This window comes from Oncorhynchus kisutch, linkage group LG12 (genome assembly GCF_002021735.2).
Source record: "Oncorhynchus kisutch isolate 150728-3 linkage group LG12, Okis_V2, whole genome shotgun sequence".
Taxonomy (NCBI): domain Eukaryota; kingdom Metazoa; phylum Chordata; class Actinopteri; order Salmoniformes; family Salmonidae; genus Oncorhynchus; species Oncorhynchus kisutch.
Window position 1 is genome coordinate 13,316,222 of NC_034185.2, and position 16,317 is coordinate 13,332,538.

The following is a 16,317-nucleotide window of genomic DNA, read 5'->3' on the forward strand; positions in this document are numbered from 1 at the left end:
ACAACAACCAATTTGACAGAGTTTGAAGAATTTTGAAAATAATAATGTGCAAATATTGTACAATCCAGGTGTGCAAAGCTCTTAGAGATTTACCCAGAAAGACTCACAGCTGTAATCACTGCCAAATGTGATTGTAACATTTATTAACTAAGGGGTGTGAATACTTATGTAAATGAGATATTTACGTATTTTATTTTCAATAAATTTGCTTACATTTCTGAAAATATGTTTTCCCTTTGTCATTATGGGGTGTGTAGATGGGTGAGAAATAAATATATTTAATCCATTTTGAATTCAGGCTGTAACAAACCAAAAGGTGGAATAAGTAAAGGGGTATGAATACTTTCTGGCACAGTACACAGTTTTTAAGAAGACCTTATAAATGTTCTATGACACCTACACTGTAAAAGAAAATCATGTTTTTACGGTAACTTACTTACCTGTAAGTTACTGTTAATTTACTGTTACCGTAAATTCCAAATAAACTTTGGTTTAACAGTACATTAGTTTAAAGTGATATGATGCTCTACGAAGCCTATAAACCTCACCTTCTCCAGTTCAGCGTTCTGTTTAGACTTGTACAGGACCTCTCCGACGGCCACAAACACAGACAGCACCAGCCCTGCAGCCAGCACGATGAAGATACCCCCGATGTTCTGCACCCCCAGAGCGCTAGCCTCCTTATTTTTCTCATCCTCCGGACAACCGTTCCCCCTCCACCACTTCTCCTTCATCATGTGCAACTTCCCTTCTTCCTGCAGCTGCAGGATCGCTATGGTGATCTTGTCCCGGTACGGAGAGCCTGGAGGGGACAAAAAGGACAGAAGATCTGAGAAACTATATAAATAAATAAAACCGCAAAGTGAATTAATTCGTTTTGAAATGAATTAATTTAAAGACTAGGTATTGTTCAGTGCCTATATATTACATAGTATGCTTTGCGATGGTGATTTTGTTAGAAAAATGTTAGATCAGATTTCGTTTTTCAAGAAAAAGGGCATCAGATTGGCTTGTTAAATGAATAATGGTTGTTGTGTCTGTTTCAGCTGTATTGGTATTGTACTTGTATGTTTTAATATTGCAGACACATTTCCTGCATGGCGATCAATAACATTTGAATCCTATTTGATCTTATTTAATCTCATCTTAATTCAAAGGCTAGTCAATGTTCAGTGGCTACACTGTAAAAGGGTTACCATGAATTTACAAGCTCGGTGACAAGCAAAATTCTGTATTTAATATTACAGTACATCTACTGTAAAATAAATATGATAGTGTAATGACACACAGTACAATACAGTAAAATATTTATACTGTAAAAAATAAAAAGTCAATGCTACCGTAATCAGAAGTAATGAATTAATGAATGGATGAATGAAATTCATTGAGGAGAGGGGTTTGTATTTCATAGTATTTTACTGTAATTACAATGGATTGGTGCAAGCAGGCTGGCAGTGTTTAGACATTACAGAATATTAATGAACGTTTGGTGTTTTATTTCACTTGCACTTCTAGAGGCCTTGACAAAGGCTTCCAAACTGGCAGTGACTACAGGGAAAAACAGAACAAAGGACATGGCAAAATGTTCAACCATTTAAGGTTTAAGACTTGCTGCCACTCCAATCTGTTCCCTAAACATTTCAAATGAATAAGGCACTATAACCACTCACTCACAGGTGCAACAACTGTAGCCTCAAAATATGTTAATGAATCAGAAACAACAATGCCATGCCTCCACTAATGGTCAAAAGGTGTGTTGGGTTCCAAAGATGTGGTGCGGTATTCTGTATTCTACAGTACCATTAGAAATACAGACATTTTAACACAATGCACCACCCTTTACAGTATGCTGCAGTAAAACATTTCAGAGTTTTTTAATGTTGATAATACCAAAAAATGTGCGTATCAATGACAGTTTTCCATTACAGTGTAGTTTTAACAAGCAATGGTGGGAACAGAGCTTAACTTGTGGGCCTGCTTATCTTATGAGCATAACCGGTCATGGTGTTTTCATGGAAACACCCCTCCTTCATCCTATTAATTGCTAATCCTCACAGTATCTGGGAGACAGGCTACAGAATTAGCATCTCGTTCTCTAGCATTACAACGCCGCAAGGTGTTGGCGACACAGGGCTTTGTGTTCCGGAGTAGCAGGGCCACAGGGCTTTGTGTTCCGGAGTAGCAGGGCCACAGGGCTTTGTGTTCCGGAGTGGCAGGGCCACAGGGCTTTGTGTTCCGGAGTGGCAGGGCCACAGGGCTTTGTGTTCCGGAGTGGCAGGGCCACAGGGCTTTGTGTCCCGGAGTAACAGGGCCACATGGCCTTGTGTCCCGGAGTAGCAGGGCCACAGGGCTTTGTGTTCTGGAGTGGCAGGGCCACAGGGCTTTGTGTTACGGAGTGGCAGGGCCACAAGGCTTTGTGTTACGGAGTAGCAGGGCCACAGGGCTTTGTGTCCCGGAGTAGCAGGGCCACAGGGCTTTGTGTTCCAGAGTAGCAGGGCCACAGGGCTTTGTGTCCCGGAGTAGCAGGGCCACAGGGCTTTGTGTCCCGGAGTAGCAGGGCCACAGGGCTTTGTGTCCCGGAGTAGCAGGGCCACAGGGCTTTGTGTTACAGAGTAGCAGGGCCACAGGGTTTTGTGTTCCGGAGTAGCAGGGCTCCTGTTGATTCTGATAAATTACTAGAGTGTGTGTGTGTGTGTGAGATAGAGTGAGAGAGTGTGTTAGAGTGTGTGTGTGTGAGATAGAGTGAGAGAGTGTGTTAGATGTGTGTGTGTGTGTGTGTATGTGTGTGTGTGTGTGTGCACTTATGCACGTGTCCATATCCATGTGCCAAGATGAGCACAACTCCCCAAATCCGCAGACAGTGGGAGAACGCTGGAATTATCGCAGCGTATTAAGACACAGCGGGAGCCTCAGTGATCAAAGGAAAAGTAATCGCTCCAGAGTTCCAGAGTAGAACTGCTGTGTCCCCGCCTCTCCCCTCCTATCCCACAGCACGATACTGCTGTGTCCCCCCCTCCCCTCCTATCCCACAGCACGACACTGCTGTGTCCCCCCTCTCCCCTCCTATCCCACAGCACGACACTGCTGTGTCCCCGCCTCTCCCCTCCTATCCCACAGCATGACACTGCTGTGTCCCCCCCCTACCCTCCTATCCCACAGCACGACACTGCTGTGTCCCCGCCTCTCCCCTCCTATCCCACAGCATGACACTGCTGTGTCCCCCCCCTCCCCTCCTATCCCACAGCACGACACTGCTGTGTCCCCGCCTCTCCCCTTCTATCCCACAGCACGACACTGCTGTGTCCCCCCCCTCTCCCCTCCTATCCCACAGCACGACACTGCTGTGTCCCCCCCTCTCCCCTCCTATCCCACAGCACGACACTGCTGTGTCCCCGCCTCTCCCCTCCTATCCCACAGCACGACACTGCTGTGTCCCCCCCCCTCCCCTCCTATCCCACAGCACGACACTGCTGTGTCCCCCCCCCCCTCCCCTCCTATCCCACAGCACGACACTGCTGTGCCCCCCCCCCCTCCCCTCCTATCCCACAGCACGACACTGCTGTGTCCCCCCCCTCCCCTCCTATCCCACAGCACGACACTGCTGTGTCCCCCCCTCTCCCCTCCTATCCCACAGCACGACACTGCTGTGTCCCCACCTCTCCCCTCCTATCCCACAGCACGACACTGCTGCTGTCCCCACCTCTCCCTTCATATCCCACAGCACGACACTGCTGTGTCCCCACCTCTCCCTTCCTATCCCACAGCACGACACTGCTGTGTCCCCACCTCTCCCTTCCTATCCCACAGCACGACACTGCTGTGTCCCCACCTCTCCCTTCCTATCCCACAGCACGACACTGCTGTGTCCCCACCTCTCCCCTCCTATCCCACAAGCCGATACTGCTGTCCCCACCTCTCCCCTCCTATCCCACAAGCCGATACTGCTGTCCCCACCTCTCCCTTCCTATCCCACAACCCGATACTGCTGTCCCCACCTCTCCCCTCCTATCCCACAGCACGACACTGCTGTGTCCCCACCTCTCCCTTCCTATCCCACAGCACGACACTGCTGTCCCCCCTCTCCCCTCCTATCCCACAGCACGACACTGCTGTGTCCCCACCTCTCCCCTCCTATCCCACAGCACGACACTGCTGCTGTCCCCACCTCTCCCTTCCTATCCCACAGCACGACACTGCTGTGTCCCCACCTCTCCCTTCCTATCCCACAGCACGACACTGCTGTGTCCCCACCTCTCCCCTCCTATCCCACAAGCCGATACTGCTGTCCCCACCTCTCCCCTCCTATCCCACAAGCCGATACTGCTGTCCCCACCTCTCCCTTCCTATCCCACAAGCCGATACTGCTGTCCCCACCTCTCCCCTCCTATCCCACAAGCCGATACTGCTGTCCCCACCTCTCCCTTCCTATCCCACAGCACGACACTGCTGTCCCCACCTCTCCCTTCCTATCCCACAGCACGATACTACAAGGGCCTAGGCAGCTACCACACACACACACACACACACTGAGGCAGCAGACTTTTAAATTAATATGAATTAATATTTGTGTCATTCTCAAAACATTTGGCCGCGACTGTACTCACGCACGCACGCACGCACACACACACACACACACACACACACACACACACACACACACACACACACACACACACACACACACACACACACACACACACACACACACACACACACACACACACACACACACGACAAGATGAATGCTTACTGGGTGTTTTATTTCTATGTTTCGTTAATGAAAAACAACTTGAAACCATGTTAGTGTTTTCATAATCTGATTATTTAAAGGAGGTAGGGGAAAAAAAGGAGCTCTGCGCTGTCGTGCTGTGTGTGTGTGTGTGTGTGTGTGAGTGAGTGTACAGTCGTGGCCAAAAGTTTTGAGAATGACACAAATATTAATTTTCACAAGTCTGCTGCCTCAGTTTGTATGATGGAAGTTTGTATATACTCCAGAATGGTATGAAGAGTGATCAGATAAATTGCAATTTATTGCCATGCAAATTATCTGAATCAGCAGGTAGGTGTGTGTGCATCTGCACGTGAAGACTTTTGGAGGATGGCCTGGTGTCAAGAAGGGCAGCAAAGAAGCCACTTCTCTCCAGGAAAAACATCAGGGGCAGATGGCTATTCTGCAAAAGGTACAGGGATTGGACTGCTGAGGACTGGAGTAAAGTCATTGTCTCTGATGAATTCCCTTTCCGATTGTTTGGGGCATCCGGAAAAAAGCTTGTCCGGAGAAGACAAGGTGAGCGCTACCATCAGTCCTGTGTCATGTCAACAGTAAAGCATCCTGAGACCATTCATATGTGGGGTTGCGTCTCAGCCAAAGGAGTGGGCTCACTCACAATTTTGCCTAAGAACATAGCCATGAATAAAGAATGGTACCAACACATCCTCTGAGAGCAACTTCTCCCAACCATCCAGGAACAGTTTGGTGACGAACAATGCCTTTTCCAGCATGATGGAGCACCTTGCCATATGGCAAAAGTGATAACTAAGTGGCTCGGGGAACAAAACATTGATATTTTGGGTCCATGGCCAGGAAACTCCCCAGACCTTAATCCCATTGATAACTTGTGGTCAATCCTCAAGAGGCGGATGGACAAACAAAAACCCACCAGTTCTGACAAACTCCAAGCATTGATTATGCAAGAATGGGCTGCCATCAGTCAGGGTGTGGCCCAGAAGTGAATTGACAACATGCCAGGGCAGATTGCAGAGGTCTTGAAAAAGAAGGGTCAACACTGCAAATATTGACTCTTTGCATCAACTTCCTGTAATTGTCAATAAAAGCCTTTGACACTTATGAAATACTTGTAATTATACTTCAGTATTCCATAGTAACATCTGACAAAAATATCTAAAGAAACTGAAGCAGCAAACGTTGTGGAAATTAATATTTGTGTGATTCTCAAAACTTTTGGCCACGACTGTATGCCCTTGCATGTGTGTGTGAATAACCCACACCCAAGTATTCATCAAGAGTCCTCTAATTCTCCCCCAGCTCACATTTCAAATGATTCAGAGCCACTTTAATAGGATGGATTCTTGGAGAGGCAGAATATGGAACCAGGGCTGAATGGCGGAGAGAGCTAATGCTACTGTTAACGCACTCTGCATACGCAACTAACTGACAGACGCTACCGTTGACGCGACACTCATACGCAACTAACTGACAGATGTTCAACATATGAGGACATCACTCACTCTGCTGCTGTCGGGCCTCAAATATGAATGTGATCACAGTTTAGGTCAGTAGGGGTGACGGAGGGGGGATGGAGGGATGGCGTAGGGGAGCGTGGGGAATAGGAGGCGTGGATTGAATGGCAAGCTTTTAAATGGCGGCCTGCTGTTACCGTACCATAAGAGGGTAAGGTGGTGCTACATTTGGCTTTGGAGGTTTTTGAAGGTTAAGTCGGCTACAGGAAAAAGAAATGATTGAGGATTAAGATGAACTGTTGGTAATCTTCCCCTTGTTGGGAAGGTATATACTGTACATATATACAGTGCATTCGGAAAGTATTCAGACCCCTTCCCTTTTTACACACGTTACAGCCTTATTCTAAAATGGATTACATTTTTTAAATCCTCATCAATCTACACATAATAACCCATAATAACAAAGAGAAAAACAGAAATACCTTAGTTACATAAGTATTCAGACCCTTTGCTATGAGACTCGAAATTGAGCTCAGGTGCATCCTGTTTCCATTGGTCATCCTTGAGATGTTTCTGCAACTTGATTAGAGTTCACCTTGGGTAAATTCAATTGATTGAACATGATCTGAAAGCCATATACCTGTCTATCTAAGGTCCCACAGTTAACAGTGCATGTCAGAGCAAAAACCAAGCCATAAGGTCAAAGGAATAGTCCGTAGAGCTCCGAGACATGATTGTGTCGAGGCACAGATCTGGGGAAGGGTACTAAAATATTTCTGCAGCATTGAAGGTCCCCAAGAACACAGTGGCCTCCATCATTCTTAAATGGAAGACGTTTGGAACCACCAAGACTCTTCCTAGAGCTGCCACCCGGCCAAACTGAGCAACCAGGAAAAAGTACCTTGGTCAGGGAGGTTACCAAGAACCCGATGGTCACTCTGACAGATGTTCCTGAGTTCCTCTGTGGAAATGGGAGAACCTTCCAGAAGGAAAACCATCTCTGCAGCACTCCACCAATCAGGCCTTTATGGTATAGTGGCCAGACTGAAGCCACTCCTCATTAAAGGGCACATGGAGTTTGTTAAAAGGCACATGGAGTTTGTTAAAAGGCACCTAAAGACTCTCAGACCATGAGAACCCAGATTCTCTGGTCTGATGAAACCAAGATTAATCTTTTTGGCCTGAATGCCAAGCATCACATCTGGAGGAATCCTGGCACCATCCCCACGGTGAAGCATGGTGGTGGCAGCATCATGCTGTGGGGATGTTTTCAGCGGCACAGACTGGGAAACCAGTCAGGATCGAGGGGAAGATGATCGGAGCAAAGTACAGAGAGATCCTTGATGAAAACCTGGTCCAGAGCGCTCAGGACCTCAGACTGGGGCGAAGGTTCACCTTCCCTAAGCACAGAGCCAAGATAACGCAGGAGTGGCTTCGGGACAAGTCTCTGAATGTCCTTGAGTGGCCCAGCCAGAGCCCGGACTTGAACCCGATCGAACATCTCTAGAGAGACCTGAAAATAACTGTGCAGCTATGCTCCCCATTCAACCTGACAGACCTTGAGAGGATCTGCAGAGAAGAATGGGAGAAGCTTGTAGCGTCATACCCAAGAAGAGTTGAGGTTGTAATCACTGCCAAAGGTGCTTCAACAAAGTACAGAGTAAAGGGTCTGAACTCTTATGTAAATGTCATATTTAATTATTATTATTTTTTAATACATTTGCAACCATTTCTAAAAACCTGTTTTTGCTTCGTCATTATGGGGAGGTTGTGTGTATATTGATGTGGGGGGAAAAAACTATTTAATACATTTTAGAACAAGGCTGTAAGATAACAAAATGAGAAAAAAGTCAAGGGGTCTGAATAGTTTCTGAATGCAATGTATATATACACTACCGGTCAAAGGTTGTAGAACACCTACTCAATCATGGGTTTTTCTTTTTTCTTTATTTGAACAAAATAATATTTCTGAGGCTGGTAACTTATTCTCTGTAGCAGAGGTAACTCTGGGTCTTCCTTTCCTGTGGCGGTCCTCATGAGAGCCAGTTTCATCATAGTGCTTGATGGTTTTTAAGACTGCACTTGAAGATACTCTCAGAGTTCTTGAAATGTTTTTGGATTGACTGATCTTCATGTCTTAAAGTAATGATGGACTGCTGTTTCTCTTTGCTTATTTCAGCTGTTCGTTCTTGCCATAATATGGACTTGATGTTTTACTAAATAAGGCTATCTTCTGTATACCCCTCAACACAACTGATTGCCTTAAACGCATTAAGAAGGAAGACAATTCCACAAATTAACTTTTAAGAAGACACACCTGTTAATCGAATCAAATCAAATGTTATTGGTCACATACACATGGTTAGCAGATGTTAATGTGACTCTTTCCCAACAACTACCTTACACACACAAGTGTAAAGGAATGAATAAGAATATGCACATATAAATACAGTTGAAGTCGTAGGTTTACATACACCTTAGACAAATTGTCACAACCTGACCTTAGTTATCTTTGTTTTCTTTATTATTTTGGTTAGGTCAGGATGTGACAAGGGTGGTTTGTTTAGTTTTTGTATTGTCTAGGGGTTTTTATAAGTCTAGGTGTTTATATGTCTATGGTTGCCTAGATTGGTTCTCAATCAGAGGCAGCTGTTTATCGTTGTCTCTGATTGGGGACCATATTTAGGCAGCCATATTCCTTGGGTATATGTTTAGTTGCCTGTCTGCACTAGCCATATTAGCTTCACGGTTCAGTTTGTTGTTTTGAATAGTTTGTTCAGTGTTTATTCTTCATTAAAATAAGTATGTATTCATATCACGCTGCGCCTTGGTCTTCTCGTTATGACGACCGTGACACAAATACATTAACTCAGTTTTTCACAATTCCTGACATGTAATCCTAGTAAAAATTCCCTGTCTTAGGTCAGTTAGGATCACCACTTTATTTTAAGATTGTGAAATGTCAGAATAATAGTAGAGAATTATTTCTTTCAGCTTTTATTTCTTTATAATTTTGCACGCCCAATTTTTCAGTTTTTGATTTGTTCAAAAAGTTTGAAATATCCAATAAATGTCGTTCCACTTCATGATTGTGTCTCACTTGTTGTTGATTCTTCACAAAAAAATACAGTTTTATATCTTTATGTTTGAAGCCTGAAATGTGGCAAAAGGTTGCAAAGTTCAAGGGGGCCGAATACTTTCGCAAGGCACTGTATATATATATTCCATTATCAATATCAGTGTCCACTACTAATAACCATACATATAAATATACCCTCAGTGGCCAGTTTATTTGTTAGGTACACCCATTTAATACTGGGTCAGTGCCCCCTTATCCTCCAGAACAGCCTGAATTCTTCAGTGCATGGAAATGTTGCTCAATTGAAATCAAGGGACCTAACCTGTGCCAGGACAACATTCCCAACACCATGGGGCCATGGACTCATGCTGCTTACGCCAAATCCTATCTCTGTCATTAACATGAAGCAACAGGAACCTGGATTCGTCAGACCAGGCAATGTTTTTCCACCCCTCTATTGTCCAGTGTTGGTGATCGCTTGGCCACTGGCGCCACTTTTTCTTGATTTTAGCTGATATGAGTGAAACCTGGTGTGGTCGTCTGCTGCAATAGACCATCTTTGACAACGCCCGACGAGATGTGAGTTCTGAGATGCCGTTCTGCACATCACTGTTGTGCCGTTATTTTCCTGTTTGTGACCTGCCTGTTAACTTGCATGATTCTTGACATTCTCTTTTGACCTCTCATCAATGAGCTGTTTTCGCCCACAAGACTGCCGCTGACTGGATGTTTTTTGTTTGTCCCACCATTCCAAGTAAACCCTTAGACACTGTCGTGCGTGAAATACCCAGGAGGGAGGACATTTCTGAGCTACTGGAGCCGGCGTTCCTGCCACCAAAAACAGCCGAGTCATATCAGCAACACACAGTATCCCTGCAGACCCATAACCACCAATACTAATCAACAGTGGACAGGTTCAGATGTTTTGATGGCGTTCATAATGTTGGTGATGGATGAGGCCATTATGGGATGAGGGCAGTTATCTGCAGCCTCATCACTAACCCTAGAATTATAAACCACTAGCAGCAGCGTTCCTCCTGTTTCCTCTGGAGTCCATGAGATGTGACCTGCACACATACAGCATACAGTATGGGCCGTATCAAGCGTTTCAGAGTAGGCATGCTGATCTAGAATATAGGTACCGCCTTTACATGAGATTTTGTTCATTATTATCCGAAATATGATATGTTGCAGGAAAACGGGTTCAGCACCTTCTCTGTTGTACAGAATCTTTACAGGCCAAGGAAAAAATCTGTCCCAACAGAAAAAGCTGGTTATGTGAGGTGGATTATCATATACCTTACGTGTCAAGTGGAACAGTGTTAACACTGAAATGCCAGAGTTAAATCTGTTACTTCGTGATCCTGTCGGGCATGGTATTTTCACATTTGATTTCAAGCTGTACAAATCAAAAATAGGTTTATTATAAGTACAATTATCTTAATGTGTAGAGAAATCCTAGATACTGTGTGAAATTCCTACATTTTTCTTATTGTCTATTTCCCCTTCACTTTAACCTCCTGACCTCATTCATAACGCTTCCTTGTTCAGCCCTTTCAGTTATGCATAAGGTGTGTTATCACTCTCTGTCTCCAACAACCCAAACTCCAACCTTCATTTATCAGCTTACTCTGATATTTATTTTACCTTTATTTAACTAGGCAAGTCAGTTAAGAACAAATTCTTATTTTCAATGACAGCCTAGGTACAGCCTGGGTTAACTGCCTTGTTCAGGGGCAGAACGACAGATTTTTACCTTGTCAGCTTGGGGATTTGCTCTTGCAACCTTTCGGATACTAGTCCAACGCTCTATCCACTAGGCTACCTGCCGCCCCAGTAACATACATTGCCATTGACAGGTAGAAGGGGATATAGGAGATATAAGCAATTTAGCCAATATGGATGATAGACTATATAGACAACAAGGACAATAGACCTTACCCATGGGTGTCCCCACTCCGTAGGCCTTGGAGTCGATGAGGCCTCCTATCTGGGTGAGGTTGCAGTTGCGCTGGGTGACGAACTCGATGGTGGTGGACTCCATGAGGAAGGCGTAGTCTGAGGTGAGCACGCGCTGGATTCCTGCGTCTATGTCTTTCACCATCACTGACGATCGCCGGCTGTTCATGAACTCCCACATCTTATCGTAGGTGGAGATCTTAGTCTTCTGAGAAACGACCAGAGGAAGAAAATGTGACAGATGAATTCCAACTGTTCTAATGATAGTAATGAATCAATTATTGGATGTACAGTACATAGCGCCGGCCTTTTCCAGTACATAGCGCCTGCCTTTCCAGTACATAGAGCTGGCCTTTTCCAGTACATAGCGCTGACCTTTTCCAGTACATAGCGCCGGCCTTTTCCAGTACATAGCGCTGGCCTTTTCCAGTACATAGCGCCGGCCTTTTCCAGTACATAGCGCCGGCCTTTTCCAGTACATAGAGCTGGCCTTTTCCAGTACATAGAGCTGGCCTTTTCCAGTACATAGCGCCGGCCTTTTCCAGTACATAGCGCTGGCCTTTTCCAGTACATAGCGCTGGCCTTTTCCAGTACATAGAGCTGGCCTTTTCCAGTACATAGCGCTGGCCTTTTCCAGTACATAGAGCTGGCCTTTTCCAGTACAAAGAGCTGGCTTTTTCCAGTACATAGCGCCTGCCTTTTCCAGTACATAGCGCTGGCCTTTTCCAGTACATAGAGCTGGCCTTTTCCAGTACATAGCGCTGGCCTTTTCCACTACATAGAGCTGGCCTTTTCCAGTACAAAGAGCTGGACTTTTCCAGTACATAGCGCCTGCCTTTTCCAGTACATAGCGCCTGCCTTTTCCAGTACATAGCGCCTGCCTTTTCCAGTACATAGAGCTGGCCTTTTCCAGTACATAGCGCTGGCCTTTTCCAGTACATAGAGCTGGCCTGTCCAACCCTTCTTCTATAGATCTGCTGTCCTACAAGCTTTCGCTACAACACAAATATAGCATACCCGATTCTACTAAATGGCTCCTCATCAGAACCTTAACCAGCTGAATCAGGTGTGTTACATTTGAGTTGGAGCAGATGCCTTTTTCCACAGCAGACACCTATTAAAATGACTAGCACTTTCCATGTCAATGTGACCTTGTCAAATAAAGTGTTACCATGCTTGATTAAACGGCATTGCAAGAAGTACGATTTAAAGAACAACAAAATAACTTGTGTGAAAAATATCCATATTTTCAGCAGCATAAGAGAACAGAAGGCCTCAGAAGGCCACTTGTCGCATACAGCCCAATGGTTCGCCCAACTAGCTACCTTAAAGAAGGTCATGGTTGATCCGTCCTCCACCACTCCGTACAGGATCTTGGTCTGTTTGGCCAGGTCGTCGGCTGAGTCGATGGGCGACTCCATACGCTCCACGGTGAGGAAGGCAGCCAGGTTGGCCGTGTAGGAGGAGATGATGATCAGGGTGAAGAACCACCAGATGCCTCCCACAATCCTGGTGGACAGGGCCTTGGGCATGAGCTCTGAGCCTGGGTTAGAAGGTGAGGAAAGGGGGGTAGGAAGTAGAGACAGATAAAAAAGACTTCCAGAAGATGCAGCTGGGATAAGATAGTATCTCCATGGAGAAGATATCCACACACTGTAGTGGGTAGCATCTACAAAGATCTGTGGGAGTTGTTTGGGCTGTATATTGAGTTGTTTGGGGTGTATATTGTGCACTGTGGATCACCCGGAAGTAGGCCGAATCCAGGCACCTGAGACAGTCCGTCTGAGACCAAGAATAGTTGATAGGTGTTATACTAAAGCTAGGACTTGGGTAATAAGGGTCTGGTTTCCCAGACCAGATTAAGCTCACTCCTGGACTAAAAAGCATATTGAATGAAGAATATCCATTGACAGAGAATTTTTATTCTAAAATAGGCTTCACCTGGTCCAAGGTGTACTTGGAAAGGTGTACTCATTCAACTTACCATCAGTGATCACAAATGAGTCACATCTTTGAATTACATGTTAACATTTTACAATAAGCAACTTTTGTGGAAACAGACAAACTGGATGGGTCTGACTGTCATGTACCCAAGATAACCTCACATCCTGACCCCATGTCCCACTACTCTCTGGGTGCTGATTGGCTGTGGGCAATGGGAGAGTACTCTGTGTAGTGGCACATGACACCAACCTGTCATTGTTTTTTTAGTTTTTTTTGATGGGGTGGATCAGCTTCAACATTGCAAATAGGTAGCGGCTTCTATTAACGTCATTTTCTACATCATTTCCAATCCCCCATATATTTTTGTATAAATATTTTTTTTTATATACACACTACCGGTCAAAAGGTTTAGAACACCTACTCATTCAAGACTTAAAAAAAAAAAAGATTTTCTACATTGTAGAATAATAGTGAAGACATCAAAACTATGAAATAACACATATGGAATCATGTAGTAACCAAACAAGTATAAGCCAAATCAAGATTGTTCAAAGTAGCCACCCTTTGCCTTGATGACAGCTTTGCACACTCTTGGCAATCTCTCAACCAGCTTCATGAGGAATGCATTTCCCACAGTCTTGAAGGAGTTCCCACATATGCTGAGCACTTGTTGGTTTCTTTTTTAAAATTGTAATTTGACCTTTATTTAACTAGGCAAGTCAGTTAAATAATTCTTATTTTCAATGACGGCCTAGGAACAGTGGGTTAACTGCCTGTTCAGGGGCAGAACGACAGATTTGTACCTGGTCAGCTCGGGGGTTTGAACTTGCAACCTTCCGGTTACTAGTCCAACGCTCTAACCCCTAGGCTACCCTGCCGCCCCTTCACCCTGCGGTTCAACTCATCCCAAACCATCTCAATTGGATTGAGGTCATCTGATGCAACACTCCATCACTCTCCTTCTTGGTTAAACAGCCTTTACACAGCCTGGAGGTGTGTTTTGGGTCATTGTCCTGTTGAAAAACAAATGATAGTCCCACTAAACGCAAGCCAGATGGGATGGCGTATCGCTGCAGAATGCTGCAGTAGCCATGCTGGTTAAGTGTGCCTTGAATTCTAAATAAATCACAGACTGTGTCACCAGCAAAGCACACCATCACACCTCCTCCTCCATGCTTCACGGTGGGAACCACACATGCGCAGATCTTCCGTTCACCTACGCTGCGTCTCACAAGACATGGAGGTTGGAACCAAAAATCTCAAATTCCATTCAGACGTTTATATTTATATTTATTTATTTTCCTTTATTATTTTACCCTAACCCTACCACCCCTCCCCTAATTGGAGTAAACTAATGGACAACAACACTTAGGCTTCTACCTCCAGCTTATACACATACTATGTACATTTTATGTACACAGTATATTTGACATGAGTTATCGTTTGTTTTTAGCCCCATCCTTCATATACCATCCTTCATATACATATACTTCATATACTTAATTGAGCTGCATCTTTTAAGGCTAAACTAAGCCTTTTATAAGCCCTTTATAAAGCATGTATAGATGCCCCGTAACTCTTTTTCTCTTTCCACCTACACTATTAAGAAAAAACTGTTCCAAAATTGTTCTTCGGCTGTCCCCATATGAGAACCATTTTTGGCTCCAGGTAGAACCCTTTAAGGTTCCATGTAGAACCCTCTGTGGAAAGGGGTCTACCTGGAACCAAAAAGGGTTCACCTATGTAAACAGTCAAAGAATCCTTTTCGGTTTTCGATAGCACTTTTTTTTCTAAGAGTGTAGCAGCACACACCCAGAGACCCGTGTGTGTACCCCGGAGCCTGGCCTAAAACCTTGGCCCTTGGCCCCCAGAGAGAGTAGGACACAGAGATAGCCACAGCACCAGCAGGCTGAGGCAACTACCTTGCTGCATGAGAGCCCCGACGCCGAACCAGAAACTATTGAGTAGTGTAAAATTGTTTTCCACCACGTCCGAGTCTGGGTTGCACGGATGGGGGTTGTACCACTCGTACGGGCTGAACCTGTGGTTGGAGAGAACACACAGACAGTTCAGTCAAACAGAATAACATTAGTGGCCTCTACAATCTCTTCTCTATCCAGTTAAACACACGACATTCCTTTACTTTAAAAAAAGAACATCGCTTGAGGTCGATTTCCTAAAAAGAGATACATGTACTGTATATCTGGAGTCATATTCCTGTTAGGCTGAGAGAGGATCTCATGTCAGATGATTTGGATCTAATATGGCTACAGGTTCATCCACCTCACCTAAAGCCTATTCTTGTAGGGTTAGGGTTCTATAGACCAACAAGTGCTAAAAGTCTGTATTTGGACTATAATGTATGTGTGAAATGTTGGATAATATGTGATATCAATAGAGTTGATGACTGGTTGTCATCAAGCTGCCTACTCAAAAAGAAGCTCCAAGCTGTAACCAGTGCTTGCAATCTGGTTCAAGTTATCAGTCAACCTACCTGGGTATTTACAAACAAAACATGAACTAAATCATCCACATGTATTGATCACATCTTTACTAATGTTGCAGAAATCTTCTCTAAAAGAGTATCCACACATGCGCCAATCAAGAAACGAACTGTTAGATGACGAATTGAACAACGATATGGCTGAGAGGGATGAGGCAAAGGGAATAGCAAAAAAGTCTGACAACACAGCAGACTGGCAAATGTACAGTCAACTGAGAAATCAAGTAAATAAACTAAACAAAAAGATGAAGAAATGTACTATGGAACAAGGATAAATTATATAAAGAATGATAATAAACAGCTCTGTAGTACTTTAAATGAAATTCTAGGCAAAAAAGCAATCTTGGTTCCATCCTTCATTGAGGCAGATGGCTTGTTCATAACTAAACCCTTTAATATTGTCAACCACTTTAGTAACTTTTTTGTTGATAAGACAAGCAAACTTAGGTAAGTCATGCAAACAACAAATGCTGAGCCTTCATAGTCATGCATAATGGATTAAATAATGAAAGACAAGCACTGTAGTTTTGAATTCCACAAAGGCGGTGTGGAAGAGGTGATTTTTTTTTGTTGCAATCTATAAATAAGGCCAAACCCTCAGGAACCGACAACCTGGATGGTAAATTGCGGA

General features: G+C 44.5%; 1 protein-coding gene across 1 annotated transcript in view; it reads right to left on the reverse strand.

The window, feature by feature from the left end:
* The window catches only part of LOC109900537 (glutamate receptor ionotropic, kainate 2-like), a 159,880-nt gene that overhangs the window by 7,876 nt on the left and 135,687 nt on the right, over positions 1-16,317 (reverse strand). Inside the window, exons 14-17 of the mRNA XM_020496194.2 lie at positions 15,106-15,224; positions 12,565-12,782; positions 11,222-11,447; positions 549-802 (exon numbers count right to left, since the gene is read on the reverse strand). Of these exons, the coding sequence (XP_020351783.1) occupies positions 549-802; positions 11,222-11,447; positions 12,565-12,782; positions 15,106-15,224 (817 nt within the window). The remainder of the gene's footprint in view (positions 1-548; positions 803-11,221; positions 11,448-12,564; positions 12,783-15,105; positions 15,225-16,317) is intronic.